A 22,612-nucleotide genomic window follows, 5' to 3' on the forward strand; every position below is an offset into this window, starting at 1 on the left:
GCACTGGGGTGACAAGTGTATGTCACCACTCCCGGCTTTTTACATGGGTTCTTGGTATTAAAATTAAGTCAATGAGCTTGCTCAGAAATCATTCTTATCCCCTGTGCCACCTCCCCAGCCCAGATCATTTCCTGATTATATTTTGATTACAATACTATGTCATAAGATTCTACTGTGGATTAGGTACTGAGGAACCTAGCTTAATGGACATTATTATTATTTACCAGTCTCCAACTATTTATTGGACAAGATTTTATTTGTTTGTTTTGAGATGGGGTCTGTCTGTGTAACCCTAACTGGTCCAGTACTTATGCAGTCAAGGCTAAAACTGACAGCAATCCTCCTGCTTCAGTCTCCTGAGTCCTGAGAATCCAGACACTTAGAAACAGCAAATACTCCCACAGAGTCAACTAACCTGGGCTCATAGGGGCTCACAGAGACTAAACCACCAACCAGGAAGTCTGCATAGGACTGACCTAGGTCCTTTGCACATATGTTACAATTGTGTAGTTTGGTCCTCCTGTGGAACTCTTAAAGGTTCTGTCTCTGACTCTGTTGACTGATTTTGGGACCCTTTTCGCTTACCTTATCCAGCATTAATAGAAGAGGAAAGTGCCTAGTCTCATCTCAGCTTGATATGTCAAGGCTGGTTGATATCTGGGGCGGGGGGGGGGGCTGCGCTTTTCTGAAGCGAAATGGAGATGAGAGATGGGAAGTGTGAAGGGGGGGAGAAACTGAGGTTGGGATGTAAAAACAAATAAATACAAAAAAACGAAGGAGGGGGAGAAGGAAGGAAGGAAGGAAGGAAGGAAGGGAGGGAGGGAGGGAGGGAGGAAGGAAGGAAGGAAGGAAGGAAAACAGGGATGGTACTGAAAAAGCATTAAAGATGATCTGGTTCTATTCATTTTTTTCCCTGAGGATTTCTCCAGTAGCAGCAACAACATGACATTAACATGGGTGAAGCATCCAAAAAAAAAATAAAAATGTAGATATCAAAAATAAAAATGTAGAAATAAAGAAATATAAATTTGTAAGCCTATGAGAATGAGAACAGCAGCTTGAGGATTAACTATTAACAGTGGGTTATTTCGCTTTACAACTCATAGCTCTGTTTACAAGGCTGAAGCATCTCTCTGCAAACTGAGACCCTAACACCCCCAGCCATCCTTGATTAACACAGATATGAGCTGAGTTAGGAGATGGATATATGACCTCTGGGTTACACATTTTCCCTGCTATGTGAAACTGGCAGCATCAAAGGGGAGAGCACAGGGCTTCAGTAAAAACCACCTGGAAGAACAAGGAAGACAATAGTAAGTGCAAACACTAGTTTAACTGAAAGACTCTGTTAATGGAGATTGTAAAGTAAGGCAATCTGTATCTGAGTTTTACCTTGAGATTGTAAAAATTCCTTGTTCAGACCTAATGCTTGGTGCCCCTACTATAAAAAGGTGGGCTCAGAAACTGGCCTTTGTCACAGCCTAACAAAATCCATCTCTGGCTGTGGTCTCAGCTAGCTAATAAGGTTTATGTCTCCCATGGAGATTTTTTTTTTACTTTATTTTTTATTTTTTTCCTGGATTCTAGTTTCTGGAATAAAGTTTACTTCTGGTTTATTAGACTTTGGTGATCTGTCCCATCTTTGTGTACCCCACTCTGGACCCAAAAATGGAGATTGGGGATTTGAACTCTGGTCCTCATGCTTCCAAAACAAACACTTTAGCCTCCGAGGAATCTCCCATTCTCTCCCCTGACATGGTTTGTGTTTTAGGACAAACTCTCTCATTGGGACCTGGGGTTTGCTGATTAGGTTGGGCTGTCTGTCTAAAGGACTCCAGAGTCCTCAGTGCTGGACTTACAAGCACACGCTACTGTGCCTGGCTTTTTTTGCTTGAGTTCTGGGGATTGAACTCAAGTCCTCATGCCTACACACCAAGCGCTGTACCTACAGAGCTACCTCCCTCCTTTATCATATGCGCTTCAACCCAAATGCAAGTCACTGTGCCCAGCACATACCTTTCCTTTTCCAGAGAACCCAGGGCACTGTCAGGGGAAGAGATTAGAAATGGATCACTCAAGTGACTTGGGCATCTGAGCAGCGGAAAACGGTGTTAAAAGTCCTGCTCCTGGCCACCATTTCCTGGCTTTGTGAGCCAAGCCTTCACTTCTCTTTTTCTTTGTTTTTTAGCTTTTTAGAATCATACGTACATTCGTGTCTGTGTGGGTATGTACATGTATGTGCACGTGTCCTCGGAGGTCAAAAGAGGGGCTTGGATAGCCCCTCCAGAGCTAGTTACAGGCAGCTGCGAACTGTGCGACATGGTGCTGAGAATTGAATTCCAGTCCGTGCGGCATGCCCTCTTAATGCTGAGCCATCTCTCCAGTCCTTTTCTACTTTTCTTTTCTCTTCTTGTCTTGTTGAGACACAAGCCTCCCAAGGTAGCCTAGGCTGGCCTTAAACTTGAGGTCCTCCAGCTTCAGCCCCCAGAGTGCTGGGATTACCGGGGTGAACCACCAGGCCCAGTTGAGCTGAAGCTGAGGATCAGACCCAGGGTTTTGTTCACCCTAAAGAAGTCCTTGTCCACCCACCCAAAGCCCCCAGTGTGCTTTAGTTAGTCAAGAATTCAACAGCTAGGAGGCAAAGACTGTTGCTGAAAACCAACAAAATTGGGGCTCGGGCTGTAGCTAAGCAGTAGAGCCCTTCACCTGTGCGGTCTTAGGTCCAACTTCTAGCACTCAGTAATAATAATAATATACAAGAGAATCATACCTTGGGCAGCACTGAAAAAGAACGGGGTGGGAGATTCTTCTCACTCCACTGGCCTTGTGCAGAGAGGGCTTCATGCAGGGCCCTGCTTAGAATTAGGAGGAAGAGACAGTCATACCCCAGGAAGATTAGGGCTGTGGTAGGTGCCAACGTTGGAGCTGGGGAAAACCCAGAGGGAAAATATTCCTTCTCATGTCAGTAAGGAAGTGTGGGAAGGTGTTTTCTGGCACCGTTATCTCTCAGGAAGAAATGTTCATAGGATACCATGTAAAATCATATCCGTCTCCATGGATACGGATATGCCACTTAAGTGCTCAGGAGTCTGGCTCAAAACTATGGGCAAATATCTGGTGCAAATTCTAAAATGCCCCAGCCCCCTCATGGCGGATGAGCTGCTCTGCCAGCAGAGGAGAAACCAAGCATGTGATTCAGCCAGACTGTGGGCTGAGGACCCAGAGCTGAGTCTAGAATGAAGACCACAACTGGCCTCCAAAGCCCTGAGCAAGCCCTGTCCCCCAACCCTGCAGTCAGTTTCAGGACTGCTGGTTTTGCCGTCTTTACACCTGCTGGGCACGCCTGTCCTCTGAGTCAAATTCCTGCTGTCTTCATGAGTCCAGCTGTGCCCATTTGCAAAAGACCACCATAGCTGGTGACTATTGATCATTTCCTGCCAGTGCCACCTGTGGCCAGAGGGAGGCGAGGGGAGAGTCACGGGACCTTCACCCGAGTAGCCTGCACAGTTGGCTGGGTGTTTGCAACAGGTGTATGCAATTCTGCCCTAATTACATGTGACCTCAGGGACAAGCCAGAAGTACACAGCCTGGGAAAGACGAGGGAGGGGGCTCATCTGTGTGGCCTTAAGTGAGTCCCCAGTCACCTCCCAGTATGACTGCTTTAAGGCCACCTATGCTCCTGCCCATGACCTCCATTGCTCTGCCAGTGAGCCTAGTAAAGGCGTTGGTTCCCGAGGAGGAACTTGGTAGAATCGTACCTTGGGTTGTCGTTGGGACCTTTGCGGGAGGGGTAGATGTTATGTCTCCCCTTGGGAATGAGTCTTAGTAATGGCATCTAATAAAAAGAAGAAAGAAGGGGGTCAGGACTGTGGTTCAGTTCAAAAGTGCTTGCCTGGTTCGGGGTCCAGCAGCGCACAAGCTGAGTGTTGCAAGAGAATGCGTGCTAACTCCCATACCAGGCCAACATTTATGGAGACCATTTTTCTGGAAAAAAAAATTTCTAGGAAATCATTTTTTATCCAGTCCTTTTGCGACAAGGAAATTTTGCATTGCCAAGAAATACCTTTTTTTTTTAATTTATTTTCATTTTATGTGCTTAAGTGTTTTGCCTGCAGGTGTGTATGTGTATCACATGCATACCTGGGACCAAAAGAGGCTGAAGAGTTTGTCAGATGCCCTGGGACTGCAGTTATAGGTGCCTGGGGGCCGCCATGCGGGAGTGGGTGCTCGGTACTGGACCTGGGGTTTCTGGAAGAGCAGCCAGTTCTCTTTACCACTGAGCCGTCAGTACTCCAACCCTACAAGAAATAAGTCACTTCTCCATAGATGTTCACCCTCCGCCAACACCTGTTCAGCTGCTTCCCAGATGGGAGGGAAGTGAAGGCTCCAGGACATAAATTGTTCTGTGAGGAAAAAAACAAAAACAAAAACAGAGGAACATCTCTAAAGGTGGAGGAACAGATAAAAAGGCAATGCAAAAAAAAAAAAAAAAGCTAGGGAGACAGAGATTACCAGTGGGGGACAGAAACAAGGGCAAGAAGGCCTGAGGTACATTTTGCAATATCCTCACAGAGGTGACCCATTTCTCTACCTGACTAGAAGGTAGCTGAGTAGCCCTGAGATAAAGAAATGGGGTTTCTGTAATACTTGGAAACATGGTAGGGGCCCCATGGGTGGCTCAAAGGGAAGTGCCATTGGGTCAGTGGGGAGCAGGGTAACTCCAGTTCTTACTGTGGAAGGAGCAGGGTCTGAGGAAGTGGACCTGGGGCCTGGAGAACTGGGTCTGAGGAAGGAGGGCTGGGCCTGGAGTCCTGGGTCTGAGGGAGGAGGGCTGGGCCTGGGGTCCTCAGTCTGAGGGAGGAGGGCTGGGCCTGGAGTCCTGGGTCTGAGGGAGGATAGTTAGGTTCTCAAACTGTCAGTCTGTAGAAGGATGAGGACTGGACTCCTAAGTCCAAGGGAGAGGGCTTGGGGTCTGAATCCCTAGGGCTGAGGAAAGGATGGCCGGGTCCTAGACTCCTAGCTCTCGGGAAGCTATTGGGATGTGGACCCCTGGGTTAGTGGAAAGGCTTAGACCAAAATCTTTGAGCCCAAGGGAGGAGGGTTTGGGAGCTGGATCCCTCCTGGTTCTAAGGGTTGAAGGCTGGGTCTGTACTCTTCAGTCCAGAGGTAGGGACTATCCAGTCTAGCAGTAGATTCAAGGTGGGGCTCTGGCCTGGTGTTTATTGCATGGCAACTTCCCCCATTTCCTGAGCTGCCCTGGGTAATCCTGGGTATAAAAGGGTTGCATTTCCTGCTCTAAGAGACTGGAGGCATTTCTAGCCAGGGACAGGAGTCATGAACCTTATGCCAGTGCTGACCCTCCTGGGTGTCACCACTCTGCTACCCGGTACGTGAGAAATCCCACCTGGAAGGGGACATCTGTCCCAGGAGGTGGAACAAGGCAACCGACTGAGATGAAGCTGATCTTCCCACCCCAGGTGTACCAGCTCTGAGATGCCAAAGCAGCAGAATAGAGGCTGTGCGCAATGCCTCAGAGCTGCCCCTTGAGTGGAACACCGGCGAGGAAACTTGTGAGGTTGGTGACGGTTGCCAAGACCTGGTGATGCTTCTGGAGAATGGTAAGAAATCCCCTGAAGAGCCTGGTCCCACTGCCCTTGGGCATCCCGCATCCCTGGGAGGGACTCTCCCTCAGTGGCAGGTGCAACCCACCCATGCCTGGTTCCTTCTTTCTTAGCATCTCACTTACTTCGGGATGCCCACACTCACTCCAGGATCCTGGAATCCCAATCCCCACCCCCACCCGCTTTCCCTTCTCCATCCAGGACCCCAAATAAACTTGTTGATCAGCAAGGGCTGTGTTAAGATTGAGGACCAAGAGCCCCAGGTTACCTGGCTCAGGACCGGTCCTGGACTCTCTATAGTCTCCTACATCCGTGTGTGCCGCCATAGTGACTTCTGCAATGATGTGTCCAGCACTAAAGTTCTTGGAGACCTGCCCACACCCACAGGTGCCACAGGGAGGAAGAATGACAGGAGGGGACGGGGGGTGTGTGTGTGTGGGGAGTCCTATAAGGAAGGGGTGGAGCTATGGGAGAGAATTCAGCACACAGGATTATTCTTTTACAAACACTCACTTGCCAACGGAAGTTTGATCAGCTCACTGGCTCCATCCCACCCTTTACTGCACATCTGTCCTTCTCCCTCTTCCAATTCACTCACCCTCTGTCTCTTCCCACCCTCTCTTCCCTCCATCCTGCCTCAGAACACTCCTGCCAACATTCTACAACAGGGTTGGAGTTATGAGCTAGCTATATTTTCTGATGTTGAACCACCAGCCTTCAACTCTGGAGCTTCATCCCCCCACACTCTTCCAGCATGGTGCCTCTTTCTGGGTGGCTCTCATATAGGTTTCTGTGTTTCCTTTACCTGAGGGCACGCTCATGCATATGTAAAGAAGCCAGAGTCTAACTTGGGGTGTTCTTCCTTATAAACCATCTAGTTAGTGTCTTTGCAGCGAGGTCTCTCCTTGGAACCTGGAGCTAGCTCACAGACTTTTCTTGGCTGGCTGACCAGCCAGCCTCAGGGATCTACTTGGCTCTGCTACCAAGTATCAGGATCATCAGTAGACGAGTGCACCTAGCTTTATACATGGGTGCTGGGAACTAAAAGCAGATCCTCATGTTGCCAAGGCATGTCTCCCCAGCCCTGGCCTGGGACTTCGTCCTGCCTTGCTGCTGTCACGTGACATCTGGGCAATGGCGCACTGGAGGATTTGCTGAGCAAATCCTCACTTTCCTTCACTGTTTAGCAGAAGCTGTGGGTGAAACCACAGCCCCATTCTGACCTCAGTCCCGGGGTCTCTAATCACCTCCATACCCTTTCTGTCCTTGATTCCCCAGCTAGATCATAGCCTGAAATCCCTGAAGCTGGGCCTGTATGAGGGGAACCTCAGGAAGAAATGTTGGGTAACAAAGTAGGGAGGAGGTGTCTGAACCACAGCCAGGTCCTCCCCACTGCCCCTCACCTTATCTGTCGCCTGCAGTCCCAGGGACCCTGAGCTGCCCACTGTGCCTTTCCGAAGATGGTTGTGAGAACGCACCCATGCAGGTCTGCCCAGCAGACAGCACACACTGCTACAACGGAGTCCTCAGGCTCAGGGGAGGTAAGTCTGGAGGTCGGGCCCAGGGAGGGGGGGGCTAGGCATTGATATCTGAGTGTCTGGAGAACAAAGGTAAACTGAGTTTGGGCACTGAACCTGCAAGAAAGTGCAACTGGCCTCCTGGAGCTGGGTTTGCCTGAGACTTGAAAAGTTTGTCAGCTTTCTCTCCCCGCCCAGACCTCTTCCTCTCATCCTCTTCCCCTTGCCTAGACAACATAATCACCAATCTGAAGGTGCAGGGCTGCATGCCCCAGCCAGACTGCAACCTGCTCAATGGCACCAAGGCCATCGGGACCTTGGATATGAGTGAGAAGTGTGGTCTTCAGTTGGGTGAGTAGGAAAACGAGGCTGAGCCTCGGCACGAGATCATCCCTAGAAAGTGTGGAACACCCTAGAGCCACCAACCAAGGCCAGCCATTCCCAAGAAGTCCAGAGGGAGCGCGAGGACCCTTCCAGAGGGAGACTGGAGGGCTAGAGAAGGCGTGCCAGCAGGTCACGGGCAGAACTAGAGAACGGAGACACAGCTAATGTTGAATAAAGGTGGGTGTTCTGGGTGGAACAGAGGGCGAGGAGGAAGGCTGCTGAGAGGGGGTTCCTCTGTGGTGTTTTGCAGCAGTCAGCTCAGGACCATGTGCTGGGGCTCTGGGGGAAGTGATGCCAGCCTTCTTTGCATGGGCCTGGGAAAGCTGAGGTCTCCTGGCAGCTTTTGTTTTAGTGGGTGTGGGTGTGTTCATGTGTGAATGGGTGGATGTGTGTGCCCCCGTGTGTACATGTGTGTGAAGGTCAGAAACCAACCTCAGACATCACTCTCAGGAACTTCACCCACCTCCTTTGAGATGGAGTGTGTGTGTGTGTGTGTGTGTGTGTGTGTGTGTGTGTGTGTGATGCTAAGGGTCTGAAGTTTGCCAATTCAGCCAGGCTTGGTAGTCAGTGAGTCCCAAGAATCCACCTGCCTCTGCTTCCTTAGGACTGGGATTGCAGGCATGTGCCCTACACCCAGAGTTTTGAAGAGTATTTTTTTAGTGTGTGTGTTTATGTGTGTAGGCTCCCAGAGAGGCCAGAAAAGGGTGTCCCTGGTATTATAGTCAGTCACGAGCTGTCTGACACAGGTGATGGTATCTGAACTCGGATCCTCTGCAGGAAGGGCCACCGCTCCAGCCCTAACACACACCCAGCTTTTCCCTGAGTGTTCGGGATCACAGATTCAGGCCTTCACGCTTGCTTAGCAAACACTACTCTGACTGAGTCTCATCTACCCAGCTCGGTGTTGACCTTTTTATCCAAGCAGATGGAAAAGCCTGAGGATTTGGCTGGATATCACTAACACCAAGAACTGCTGCCTCTAGTAGCACAAGAGAGGTCTACAAAGGGGGCCAACCTGTTAGTGTTTATGACATGTGTCCCATCAGAAAGGGGTCTCTTGGGGCCTGGGGAAGCCCTTGAGGTGGGTTCCATCTCCCAATCCAGGTCCACAGGCTCTGGACTGCAACAGTGTGGCCTTAGACACTGTATGGAATGTATCAGAGCTGCACCTGAGCTGGACAACTGGCTGGAAAATCTGTGAGGCGGGCCAGGGGTGCCTTGAAACATTGATGCTAATACAGAATGGTAAGAAGAGGCCCCGCCCTATCACTAGCCACTCCCACTGCATGCCCCTCCCACCACATCCTGGGAATGACTCCATAACCCACCTCCCTGGCACTGAAATCTAGGACTCCTTCACGAACAGGTGAACCCTTCCTGTGCCTGGGCCCTTCCTCGCTAGCAGCTGTGCTACCTCTCACGAGGACCTGGAGGTCTGTGCTCCCAGCAGCCTCCCTCTCTTTCCAGGACAAGAATTTCACATGGTTCTCAGTAAGGGATGTACTAGTGCTGCAAACAGAGAGGCTCAAATCACCAGGCACAGGACAGGCCCTGGAATCTCTATCATCACGTATGTCCATGTGTGCCGCCACAGGGACTTCTGTAACGACCTGTCTACAACTGAAAATCTTTGGACTCCACCCCCTGACACAGGTACCAGAGTAGGAAGAATCCCTAGAGAGAGGAAGGGGTTGTCTCGAGGAAAGACAGGGCTATGGGATAGAAGTAAGCACACAGGGGCTATTTATTTTATTGCAAATTTTAAAATTTTTCGTGGTACTGGGGATGGAATCCAGGACCTTGCACAAGCTAAGCAGGTACTCTCAATCACTGAGCCACACCCCCAGCCCCTCAATGGGAGATTCTAGGTGTTGGGGGAGGCTGCTCCTTTGTTCCTAGCCGCCCAGACTCAAAATAACCACACAGAAACTGTAGTAATTAAATCACTGCTTGGCCTATTAGCTCTAGTGTCTTATTGGCTACCTCTTACATCTTAAGTTAACCTATTTCTATTAATCTGTGTGTCACCACGTGGCTGTGGCATACGGGCAAGGTTCCAGCCTGTCTGTCTCCTGCGGTGGCTGTATGGCATCTCACTGACTCCGCCTACTTTCTCCCAGCATTCAGCTTAGTTTTCCCACCTAGGTCTATTCTGCCCTGTCACAGGCCAAAGTAGCTTCTTTATTCATTAACCCATAAAAGCAACACATATACAGAAGGACTTCCCACACCCACATCACCTAGACAGGGGCTCTACCACTGAGCCACATCTCTAACCCCTCACTGGAGGATTCTAGGCAGGGGCTCCACCAGTGAGTGACATCCCCACCCTTGGGGCTGTTTAAAATCACCACCAACTCTACTGATTGGCAGCCTGTTAGCTCCCTCCACCTTGACCTCAAATGACTTCCGGTTCCGGCTGTGCATCTCTCCTATGGTCCTTCCTGGATCCCTGTGCTGGCCTTGTCTGCACGCACCTCACTAACTCTCCCATGTTTGTTTTCTGATGCTGAACCACCAACCTCAGAGAGGCCTTGCTCCTGCCTGGCTCCTCCTGCTTTCTCTAAGGCTGATTTGGGACGCTAATGTCACATTTAGTGTCTTTTGCACTTCCTCTTCCTGTTGAACATTAGTCTAGAACATTCCCTTCTTGTTGCCTGGTGTCAAAAATAGCTTGAGACGATGCTTTGCGTCTTCCTATTCTGAAACAGGACAGCTCTCATTCCCTTGGTTATTTAGCAGAAGCTTGGAGCAAACTGGGGTGGGGACAGCTTGGTGTTAAGAAAACTGTTGCTCTCCATAGGACCCAAGTATAGTTCTCAGCCCTCACCTTAGATGGCTCACAACAGCCTGTAACTCTAGTTGCAAAGACCCCGAAGTCAAAGCACCTACACACACATACGCAAACCCACCCCTCACCCTCCATTTACACAAAAATACACATAATTATAAATAATAAAAATAGATATTTTCAAAAAATAAGTTTGAAGTAAAGTCAGTGGTCCCTTTGAGGTACTCTCATTCTTTCTTATTTAAGTTCATGTCTCTTGTCCAGCCTCGGAAACTCTCCCAGACCCCACCTAGGAAAATAGCACCTCTTATGTTCTTGGCCAGAGGCCTCTTCTGCACTCTCTACCCCTTTACTCCTGCAGCTGGGCCTGTACAGAGAGAGTGGGGCATGCTGGGGGAATGAGTTGGGAGTCCTTTGAACCCAATCCAGAATCCCTACTGTCTCTCACTGCATCTACTGCTTCCAGTCCCAGGGACCCTGAGCTGCCCACACTGCCTGTCAACACGTGGCTGTGAACACGCACCTGAACAGGTCTGCCCTGCAGGCAGCACACACTGCTACAGTGGAGTCCTCAGACTCAGGGGAGGTAAGCCTGGACATGGCGACCCTACCAAGTGGATGAGGAGGACTGGAAGTTGAGATTCAGTATCTGGGAAGTGAGAGTAGACAGACAGGGCATAAGACCCAGAGCGGGGCAAGGCAGGCCTCCTGGAGCTGGGCTTGCCTCTGAGGTTTGCATGATCCTTATGTCAGTGTCTCTGTCTCTCCCCATCTCCTCCTTTCCTAGGGGGCATAACCACCAATCTGAGGGTGCAGGGCTGCATGCCAGAGTCAGGCTGCAACCTGTTTGATGGCACCAAGGTCATCGGACCCATAAGAGTGAGTGAGAATTGCGGGCCCCAGTCAGGTGAGTTTCATACAGGAAAAGGAGATGCATTCTTTGCACTGCAGCCCCGACAAGATGATCCTTGTGGGGTGTGGGACACCCAAAGCCACTCACCATGGCTAGTCAGCCCAGAGCATCACTTGCTCAAGATGTGCGCAAGCAACTGGGGGAGGGAGATTCTTCAGGGAGGCTGTGGCAGCAGGATCGAAAGGTATCCAGGTAAAGGAGACTGGGAGTGTGACCCAAAACACAAAAGCATTGAGGGGAATGTTGGATAATTCTGGAACTAGTGAGCTCATGTGGCCCCTCCTTATGGAAGGACAGGATAAGTGGGAAAGGGCCAGGTGCACCTGCTTGTTTGTCCCCATTCTATACACCCAGTCCTGGCGTCAGGTTCTTTTAACCACCTCCAGTCTCTCCATCCCCTTCTCCCATCCTCATCTATGATACCCAGAAGCCTCACTCCATTGGAAAGAAAATCAGAGAGCGGAGAATGCAGGACTCAAGTGGGGGGCCACAGTGGCACTCACCTGGCAGGCGTGGGTGGCGGTGGAGTTTCTCAGAAAGGATGCAAGGGAAAGAGTGGCTATCGTAGAGACAGAAAATGGATTAGGAGTATTATCTTGCCTAAGTGCCTGGTCTTGTGTATCCCAGCCTCAGTTTCCTAACATGCCTGTGTCGTCTTAACCCTCAGAGCCTCAAAGAGAGCATGTAGATGGGCCTGGGGAGATGGCTCAACAGGGAAAACACTTTCCACACAGCACGAAGTCCAGAGTTTGCAACCTCAGCACAGTGTAAAACTGAGCAGAGCAGCACACATCCAAACCCTAGCACTGGGGTTGAGAGAGGGGAGGGAAGAAACAGATGAATTCCCAGAGCCCCTGCTATGCCAGTCAATAAGGTCTGGGTTCAGTGGGAGTCTGTGTCTCAAAAGATAAGGTGGAAGATACCCAGAATGAACCTCTGCCCTCCACATTCATGCGCACACACACGCACATACACACATGCATGCTCACACACCTGTATATAAGCATGCATGCTCACACACCTGCATACACACACATCTGCACAACACACACATGCATACACACATGCACGCGGGCACACTTGTATGTAGGCATGCATGCTCACACACCTGCACACACATATCTGCACACACATATACATGCTCACACAACTGTACATACACATGCATGCACACACATTTTAGAGAGTTGAGTGGGTTCCTCAAATGTTCCTGTTTGCATTTTATTTATTTTTTAGTACATTTACCTATTTATGTGTGTGTGTTCATGTGCACACACATGGCCATGCTGTGCGAGTGGCGGGGTGGGGAGGGGGCGGTAAGAGGAACTTCAGGGAACCGGTTTTCTCTTTCCGTTGTCTGGGTTCTGGGGACCAAACTCAGGACTCAGGTCGTCAAACTTGCCGACAAGTAGCTTAATCCCCAGTGCCATGTTGGCCTTGTTTGAGTTTTAATCTGTCTCACAATGTTTGACGTAACGACTTGAGTTGTGTGTCACTGCTTCATGTAGCAAGTATAGAGGCGGTTTATGGTGGCTAGCCAGTAATCCCGGAAGTCAAGCTGAGAGACCTCCTTTATAGGTTTTCTCCTCCTATCCCAGGCGCTCAGGCCCTAGAATGCAGGAGTGGGAAAGCTGAAGCCCTAATGAAAGTGTCGTCGCTGCCCCTGGGATGGACAACCAGCTGGGAGACCTGTAAAATCGGCGAGGGGTGCCAGGAAACAGTCTTACTCATAGTGAATGGTGAGACCGGAGCCTCGGTGTGCAACCCGCCCCTTCTGGCTCAACCCTGCCCCCGGAGTTCTGCCTGGAATTCGCGAGGCCCACGACCCCAGCGCCCATTCCCAACCCACCATCTCACCACCACCAGGCCGACCACCTCCCCGAGGCACAACATCCCACCACGACCCCCTGTCATTCTGACCCTCCGGGTCTCCCTCTCTCCTTCCAGGACCCAATGTGAACTTGGTGTTCACCAAAGGCTGCACAGCAGACGAAGACCACAAGCCCCGCATCACCCGGCACAGAACAGGCCCCGGCGTCTCCATTATCTCTTATACCCACGTGTGCCGCCACTGGGACTTCTGCAATGACCTGTCCTCCACCCATCCACTCTGGATCCCACCACCTGTCACAGGTGCTAGAGGGAAGTGGGGGTCACAGGAGCAGGGGAAGGGGAAGGGATGACAGAATGAAGGACCGAACTGTGATTCTAAAGAGATCACTAAAGGTGTTCATTTCAGGCTGCCCCTTGCTGTGCCCTGCCCCCCCCGGCACCCCCCCCCATCTGGAATTCTGTCTCTCTCTCTTACTCCCTCACCCCTCTCTCAGGCTCCACCTATTCCTTTCTTCTCCCACACAGAACAGCGAACTGGTGGTTTTTCTTTTGTGTGTACGTGCGTGTGCACAAGAGTGGAGGCCAAAAGGCACAGGTGACATTCCTCAGAAGCCATACGCCTTACTTTTTGAGACTGGGGTCTTTTATTGGCCTGGAGCTCACCTGTTAGGGTAGATTGGCTGGCCAATGAGCCCCAGGGACCAGCTCATTGCCATCTCCCCAACTCTGGCATTCTGAGACTATGCCATTCCATGTGGCTTTGGGATTCAGGGCTCTGCAGCAAGCACTTTACCTACAGAGCCATCTGATGATGACTTTTCTGATGCTAAATCATGGCAGATTCTGTCACAGTCTGACCTTGCCATCCCGAATAGTCCTTTTCTCTCTGCTGGGGTTAGTCACTAACAGGGGTCTGTCACATTTCTTCTCCAGGAAGGATCCTGGCTTGTAACTTCCCACTGGCCTTCCCTGATGTTTGCTAAACAGAGTATGAGATGGTCTTCTCTGGAATGTTGGTACTTGTCCTCCTTGACCTTCTAGTAGACTTTGAAGTCACTGGTACTTTCCAGGACACCCCCTTCCATCCTTGGCCAAGTCCATCTCTCTGTCTGGTCACAGAAAAGACACTGCTGGTTGGCAGGCTCAGGCACTCAGGCCTGGGGTCTCCACAGTCTTTCCTGCCTTCAGGCATGATGCCCTCTTAGGACACAGAGTTGTCTTTGAGCCACCATGAGACCCGAGGGCACCAAATAACTTAACTTCATTCTTAGGACCACTGGGGCCTTCCACTGCCCCTCACTGTGACTTGTCTCTCAGGTCCAGGGTCCCTGCGTTGCCCATTGTGCCTTTCCAAAGATGGCTGTCCAAAGAATGCCCCCGAACAGGTCTGCCCTGCAGGCAGCTTGCACTGTTACAATGGAGTCCTCAGCCTCAGGGGAGGTAAGCCTGGACACGGGCCGCTGGGGGACTGAATACTGTAAGCCAGTAAGCTGGGATGGAGAGAGCTGGGTAAACTGAGTGAAGGAACTGAGCTTCCAGGAGTGTGGGGCCAGCCTCCAGAGCTGGGCTTGCCTCTGAGGCTCACATGATCTGCCTGTGAACTCTCTGTGTGCGCTTCTCTGTCTCTCTCTTCTCCTCCTATCCTAGAAGGGCTCATCTCCGAGCTGAAGGTGCAGGGCTGCATGTCCCAGCCAGGCTGTGACCTGCTCAACGGCACCCAGACAATTGGACCCATAGATGTGCGTGAGGACTGCGGTCCTCAGTTAGGTGAGTCGTATGCTGCAGCCCCCAAGCAACAGGATACTTGTGGGGTACCCTAAACCACCAACAGAGGCAACCCAAAGTAGCCACTTACATGAGATCACTCTCCAGTGTTTGCCTGGGAGGAGATTCTCCAGAGAGACTGCTGGTGGTGGACCAAGGAGAAACTGTGGCCTGTGATTGGTGAGGTGGCTTAGCGAGTATCATCCTTACTGACCTGAGTTCTGCCCCTGAGACCCACATAGTGGAAGGAGAGAACCCATCCTAAGTTGTCCTCTGGACCCCACGGTGCTGGCCCAGGTGAGACTGTGGGTGTTGGAGATGAGGGCTGAGTGGAAGGAAAGTCCAGGTGCAAGGTGGTCACTCTGCATGGGATTCCATGCTGTTGTCAGTGCTGTGACACCCGGCAGGGGTCCTGAGCGCAAGAAGAGCTTTCTGACTGCATCTTTTTAGTTTATTGTCGTGTCTTCATTGTGCAGAGTGGTGGGTTTCATACTGGCATTTTCATTCATTCAACTACCTCCTTCTCTCTCTTTCCTCTTTTGCTAGCCCCCACTTTTCCCCAAATAGTCTCCTTTCTTCTTTCGCATCATAGATATACAAATTTGGGGTGTGCATGTGTGTGTGTGAATGTGTGTGCATGAATGTGTGTGTGTGCATGTGTTTTAGCATGAGAGAACACGTGAAATGTTTCTTTTGGAATCCGTTTTATTTCATTTCATGCAATGATCCGCAGTTCCTTCCCCCCTGCTTCCCCCCCCCCCCCCCCGAGAGAGGGTTTCACTGTAGTTTTAGAGCCTGTCCTGGCACTAGCTCTTGTAGCCCAAGCTGGCCTCGAACTCACAGAGATCCACCTGCCTCTGCCTCCCGAGTGCCGGGATTAAAGGCGTGCGCCACTGCTGCCACCAACACACAGCTTTTTTTTTTAATGACATTTCTTTCTTATTCTTTTAAATGTATTAACATGTATTTCATTACTATTAATATTATGCACTTTTTACCACTGTCTTGGGGGCCAGCCTCCAGCAATACAGGGCCTTGACAGGATCCACATAGTGACAAGGATAGAATTTGCTGTCTAGAGTGGGGGTGAAGGAGTAGGGAATGAGAGGAAAAGACACTCACAAACTCTCTTGATGCTTTCCTTCTTTATTCTCTTTTTTACTGTCTCTCTCTTTCCTCTCATGTTGTTTCGCAGCTTTTATACCCCAACAGACTCTTCCAGGCAGTACAAGAGTCAAAACAGTTGAGTTCCATTTCCCAAGTGAATGATTATAGGTAAAAACATGTTTTCCACCTCCCTCACAGGATTAAACATTTTATATATTACAGGGGAAAAACAAATTACCCCAGAGCCCACATACTTACATACCCAAGTAACTTATTACAGATTAACCATGTGGCAAGCAAGGTGTTCTCCTCAGGTCTTTTACTGGCAGGCTAATGAAAAGTAATCTGATAAGGAATCCTAAAGGGATCACAAACCTAAACTTTTATGTATGAAAAGGAATCAGTCAGCTCTACTTTAAATCTTTAAGGGTGCATATCCATTCATTAATAGTTTTTTAATATATATATATATATATAAATATATATATATCAGAAGAGTGAGACAATGGGTATAAGGAATTAATCATCACCTTTGGTCATCAACCAAACCTAGCAAGGAGTGTAGTCAGCTTCTCTACTGACTTCTCTGTTCTCCTTCCCTGACCTCAAAGAGTTCCTCACTCAACTCTGTGCCTTTCTCAGACTTTAGATTATTGTCTTGGGTTTTCCACCTCAAAGGTATTTAACACAAACATCTTAATCTAACTTTGTTATTTTCAAAGCTTTTCTTCAGCTGTGATGCACTCGGAGACCTGTGAACACATCTCCCGACACTAAGGTTAAAACAATTTAAAGTAGCTGGGCTACTGGGACTCCACTGTTAGTCATTAATAGAGCTACAATCCATGCAGATGAGACTCACAGACCCTGGCTAAAGGGACACAATACATATCCTTGTATTTATTTCTATTCATCAAAACTCTGTGTAAGCTGTCATTATTATCAATTAGATAGTACAGCTGAGGGAGGGGTCATCTTCTTGGCAGTCCATAGGTAAAAATGCCCAGTAGAACGGGATGTTTCCAGGAGATAAACACACTACATTACAGGCAGTGGAGATCTCCCCACATCCACTCACACCATGATAGACATCAGAGAAAGGGAGCTGCAGCAAACATGTAAAGACACAGCAGAAGCAAAAGACATTCTGAGGTCTGTAGTCCCGTGGCTTTGCCTAAATGAGGCTGACCCATCAGGGGATTCCCTCCTGATGGGACTTCAATCGCAGCATCCTGATCCTCTGGCATGGCCAATGGTGACTTACACTTTTGTGAGTGTAATGTGTGTATGGTATGTGCCCACTAGGCTGGCTAGCCCAGACTCCCAACCTTCACCTGTCTCACTTCCTAATGCTGGGATTTCGTGGGATACTAGAGATCTGAACTCTGGGCCTCTTACTTTCACAGTGAGCTCTCATGCATGAAACTTTGGGCTCTACCCCCAGTAGAAACTAAACCAGCAATGATAGAACATGCCTGTCATCCAGGCACTTGAGAGGTAGAGGCAGGGGGATTTGATGTTCAAGGTCATCATCCCTGGCCGTACAGCAAGTTTGAGTCCAGCCTTAGCTACACGAGACCCCGTCTAAAAGGAAAACAGCAACTCCACGGTGTGCATATGCCGTGCATGTCCACAAGCCTGATTTGGGGCAGCTCTGCCACCTCCTGCCTGGGTGACACTGGACAAACCCCCAACACTTCCTGCCTCTGCTTCCCTCCCTTGAGAATGCTGCCACCTGCTGTGGGGCTGTGGTGAGGAAGTGAGGCAGTCCTGTCAACAGTGAAGACAGGAGCTGGCTCTGCAGTCCCAGTGCTCCAGAGGCAGAGGCTGGAGAACTGCCAGAGGGAGGCCAGCCTGGACCACGCAGCTAGAGCCTGTCTCAGACACACGCACACGCACACGCACATGTACGCACATGCACACACACACACACAGTGGATGTAGTGGGCTCATCTGTGCAGTCATTTCTGTATCTAGGCACCATGCAGGCCCAGTGCTTACTAGAGGTCAACCTAGTGATCTCTTTGGAATCTAGGACTTCTCAGTCCAAAGAAATGTATTAGCTGGGGAGGTGGCTCAGGAAATAGGTGCTTGCTATGCAAACATAAAAACCTAAGACCAATTCCTAGCACCCCTGGAGAAAGAGAGAGAGAGAGAGAGAGAGAGAGAGAGAGAGAGAGAGAGAGAGAGAGAGAGAGAGACAGAGCTATGGTGGAACATGCTTATAATCCCAGCCCTGGCAAGGCAGCGATGGGCAGACCCCACAACTTGCTGCCCAGTCCTCCGCGCCTACTTGACCTTACTTCAAAAGGTTCAGACCACTGAGCGACCCTTTCTGGAAAAACAAATCAAGGGTGGATGAGGTGGCTCATCAGGTTAAAGCACTCATGCCGGATGTCCTGAATTCACTCCCTGGTCCCATGTGGTGGAGGGAGAGAACTAACTCCCAAAGTTGTGGCACATACAGACACCCACATATGCACACACACACACACGTATGTGCACACACACGCACGTGTGCGCGCACATGTAATAAAAGTATATAAATAAAAAAGGAGAAGCTTGACTGGAGAGATGAAATCAGTGGCTGAAAGTACATGCTGTGGGAAGGAAGACGTGTAACTCACTCACGATGGCAGCTGGGGTTTCATCTGGCTTCCACATGCATGCACACACATATGAACAGGAATACACACATGTGTGCACACACAAACACACACAAAAGGTAAAGGTAGCTTGAGACCATCTTCCCCATGAAACCCCATGGGGAGTATAGAATGGCCGAAGAGGGGCCCTCAGTGGAGAAGCAAGTCTTCCTCAGGAGGCTCTGAGAGGAGCAGGTGCTCAGGGAGGAACAAGGTGAACAGAGATACAGGCTTGGAGACTGTGACTTCTGAGTCCCTTAATCCAGATGGGGATGTCACAGCCAGGGCATGGGAAGTATGACTCGGAGCATGATGGCCGCCCTTAGCCCGGAAGCTGAGCGGCAGACATGGTGGCTCCCTGACTCTCACTAATCTTGACGGTTTTTCTCTCCACAGGTGCTCTGACGTGTTACAAGGGGATCATGTTGAGGCGTGGCACTGGCTTTGCTAAGGAAGCTGTCGAGTGCAGCGGTCGGATCAATAAATCACCAGTAATTGATATTTAAACAAATTTAATAACAAAACCAGACTCACAAAACCAAGGTTCCAGCGGAGTGGCCAGCGGAAACAGGAGAGAGCGAAGGGAGCGCGCAGCACAATATATATCAGTAAACATACGCCTGAGGGCAGCCCGCCCCCAAGGGGAGGGCTTATCCCTACAGTCGAGTGGTCTGCTGTGTCGACCAAAGTGTGTGAACCTAAGGAGTTATGTCAGGAGACACTCCTCCTCATAGACGTAGGTGTGTGGGATGAGACGAGGGCCGCACTCCTGCACCAGGCCAGCACAGCCCTACCCTGGGTTCTGTGTCCTGCAGTTCCTGCCCACCTCCTCCTCTTTCTGGGCTTGTCTTGCTGGGTGGCGGTGTAAGGTAGCCCCAAGCCCAGAGATGAGAACAGTGTTGGAACAACAGAAGGGGCCCTGATGACGGCCATCATTTGAAGCATTCTCGGGCTGGGTGTGGCTCAGTTGGTTCAGTGTCTGTTTACCATGCAAGTCCTGAGTTTGATCCATAGCACCAGGTAAACTGGGCATACCTGTAATCCCAGTGCTGGGAAAGAGGAGACAGGGAAATTGAGATTTAATGCCATCCACACCTATATAGTGAGTTCAAGACCATGGTGGGCTGAGACTCTCAAAGAGAGAGCAAGAGAGAGAGTGAAGCAAAGAGCTAGAGAAACTGAGAGAGGAAGGGAGGGGGAGAGAGGGGGAAGGAGGGGGGTAGAAGAGATGGTGAGCACAGTGAGGCTGCAGCCTGTGGGAGGGGCTCAGGGAGACTGTGGAGACAGTGTGCAGCAAGGTCTGCAAGGGGCGGGGCAGAAGGAGCCAGGCTTGAGCTTCAGGCTTTGACAGACACAGACCATGCTGAATTGTGTCCTTCAAGGGACCCAAGAACTGGGCTCCCAGACCTTGTCACCCTCCCCTTCCCAGCCCAGCTTTCACTCTCTTATACCCACAGGACCAAGGACACTCCTACTAGGGAGCAAAGGTTGCTCCGGGCGTGGAGCAGAGGACAACGGTAGTATCTCCATATACTCCCAGCCCCCTGGAATGGTGGTAGCTTCCTACACACGCTTCTGTTCCTCCAACCTGTGCAATGAAGCCAACAGCAGCAGCGTCCTGCTGAACTCCCTCCCTCGTCCAAGTATGGGACCCAGACATTTGGGGGTTCCGCTGGTGGCTGGCGTTGAGAGCATGCAGTGCACCCCAATCTTTCTCTCTGTCCTCAGATGTCCCTCCCCCTGGAGACCTGCAGTGTCCGGCGTGTGTAGAGTTGTCTGCATCCTGCTTTCAGAGCACCAACTTTGTCACCTGCCCTCAGGGGACCACTCGCTGTTATAAAGGGGACCTTGAGCTCCAGGGAGGTGAGTGCGGGAAGGAAAGAGCCAGGGCTCCAGGGTTTGAGGATAGAGGGTTGTATCAAGATGAGGCTACCTCAGATGGAAGGAGGCTGGGCCTGGACCCCTGGGTCTGAGGAGAAGAGCTGGGCCTGGACTCATTAGGCTAAAGGTTGGCCCTTTAGCCCTGTCAGGGAGTGGAACTGGAACCTGGAGTCCTGGGTGGAGGAAGGAAGGCAGGTGTTAGATTCAAGGTTTGGGGGAGAAGGATGGGTCTGGGATTCCTGGGTTGGAGTTTCCCAGCATTGCTGGACTGTGGCACCCCTGACTGATCTTCACCCTCCAGGTGGAGTGTCTTCCACACTGAGCCTTCAGGGATGCATGTCCTCACCTAACAAAACTTTACTGGGTGGCTCTAGAACAATCGGGATCTTCTCCACAAAAGAACTCTTTGAGGATGAAGAAAATGATCAAAAGCCTCTGGATGGAGGTGTCTCAGCCTCTTCCCTGGCTTGGGTGTTAGGGCTGGGGCTCTTCTTAACCCTTTGTTTGTAGGGCTTTGTCCTCTCTGCTGAACCCATTTCCCTGCAATCCTTAATCCCTGTTGGCCACCCATACCCAGCCCTCCTCTGACGTCATAACCTAAGACCTTACACTTGGAACCTTCTGCCAATGCTGTCCCGATCCCTCACCTCACATCACTGATATTGATATATGGGAGCCACTGATCTCACCCTATGCCAGTGGACACCCACATATTGGCCATACATGTGGAATAATAAAGTCGCTGTTGTTTCTCCAAATACTGGGTTTCACTTTATGCGAGGAGATGATGGCAGGCAGTGGGATCATGAGAGACCCGCTGCCAAGGCCAGCCTTCCTGTGTCTGCCCACAGAGCCCTCAGGGTGCTGCCACCTAAAATGCTGGGCCTCACTGTGACCTGGGAGGGGCCCGGAGCACAGCAAGGGGCTTTCACCTCTCCTGAGTAGCTGAGTAAGAGGCTCTGAGAGACACAAGTCGGGGTTATTGACACGGGAGCAGAGAATAAGGCTTGGTACAGTTTCTTAGGGCCATTACCAGGTAAGTGCTGCTATTGTAGGCTTGAAAGGGTAAGGATCAGGGAACACACACACCATACACATACCATACACACACATACCATACATACATACACTGCATCCACACAACACATGCACCACATGCCCCATACACACACCACACACACACACACCATATCCACACAACATCTACGCACACCATACACAGACATACCATACATATACACCACATCCATACAACAGAGACACATCACATGCACCATACATACACCACACGCACATACCACATACATGCAACATACAGACATACAACATACCACATTGACACAACTACACACACATCCATACAACATACACACACACAATGTACACACACAACATTCACACATCCACCCACACCACATCCACCATACACACCACATCCATACAACACACACACACAGAGTCACTCAAACACAGGTGTTACATTTTCATGCCGGACTGAAACTAGCATTTCAGAGTTTCAGGCTCTGTGAGAGAGGAGTGGTATTGCGGGAGAATTGTCTGTCTTCTGTCAATCATGTTTTAAGTAAATGCTGATTGGCCAGGCAGGAAGTATAGGTGGGTCAACCAGACAGGAAGTAGAGGCGGGGTGATGAGAACAGGAGTATTCTGGGAAGAAGGAAGCTCTTTCCAGAGTCCTGCACAGACCACCGAAGAAGCAGAATGTGATCTGCCCAGCTGAAAAAGGTACAGAGCCATGTGGCTAACATAGATAAGAACAATGGGTTAATATAAGATATAAGAGCTAATATGAAGCCTGAGCTAATGGGCCAAACAGTTTATAATCTTATGGAGACCTCTGTGTGATTTTCTTTGGGACCTTGCCAACTGCGAGGTACCGGGCAGGACAGAAACCCCAACAAGCTGGCCCTCATGTTACAGAGTGGAGACTTTTTTCCAGTGTCACAGTCCTCCTGGGACCCCGCACACGGGCCGAATAAGGCAGTTCCCACAGATCTGACATCCACACCATGGGGAAGTGGGAAGAAGAGTGAACCTAGGGGCACAAAAGCAGCGAGCCCAGTCCTTAGGGTCCCTCAGTGAATTAGCAGCTCTGCTGCCTGTCAAAATGTGGCTTAGGGATCGGGAGGTTCATCGTA

The 22,612-nt window shown here is 50.3% G+C and overlaps 1 protein-coding gene across 1 annotated transcript; it reads left to right on the forward strand.

Annotated features, from left to right (window-relative positions):
* Positions 1 to 5,334: 5,334 nt before the first annotated feature.
* Cd177 (CD177 molecule) lies at positions 5,335 to 21,079 on the forward strand. Its single transcript, XM_050127150.1, has 18 exons — positions 5,335 to 5,386; positions 5,478 to 5,618; positions 5,823 to 6,008; positions 7,043 to 7,162; positions 7,370 to 7,489; positions 8,627 to 8,767; positions 8,990 to 9,175; positions 10,780 to 10,899; positions 11,101 to 11,220; positions 12,825 to 12,965; positions 13,174 to 13,359; positions 14,377 to 14,499; positions 14,707 to 14,826; positions 18,972 to 19,046; positions 19,238 to 19,315; positions 20,033 to 20,218; positions 20,304 to 20,438; positions 20,758 to 21,079. Exons 1-18 carry the CDS (start codon positions 5,335 to 5,337, stop codon positions 20,964 to 20,966), a joined length of 2,439 nt encoding a protein of 812 aa, XP_049983107.1. The 3' UTR covers positions 20,967 to 21,079.
* The last annotated feature ends 1,533 nt before the right edge of the window (positions 21,080 to 22,612 follow it).

This window comes from Alexandromys fortis, unplaced genomic scaffold, assembly GCF_014885135.2.
Source record: "Alexandromys fortis isolate MF-2015 unplaced genomic scaffold, M_Fortis_MF-2015_v1.1 scaffold_262, whole genome shotgun sequence".
In the NCBI taxonomy this organism is placed as follows: Eukaryota; Metazoa; Chordata; class Mammalia; order Rodentia; family Cricetidae; genus Alexandromys; species Alexandromys fortis.

Coding starts and splice junctions, on each gene's coding strand:
- Cd177 (XM_050127150.1), top strand. CDS start 5,335: ATGAACCTTATGCCAGTGCTGACCCTCCTGGGTGTCACCACTCTGCTA. Junction 6,009..7,042: donor AGACCTGCCCACACCCACAG/GTGCCACAGGGA, acceptor TGTCGCCTGCAG/TCCCAGGGACCCTGAGCTGC. Junction 19,047..19,237: donor GGAAGCTGTCGAGTGCAGCG/GTCGGATCAATA, acceptor TTATCCCTACAG/TCGAGTGGTCTGCTGTGTCG.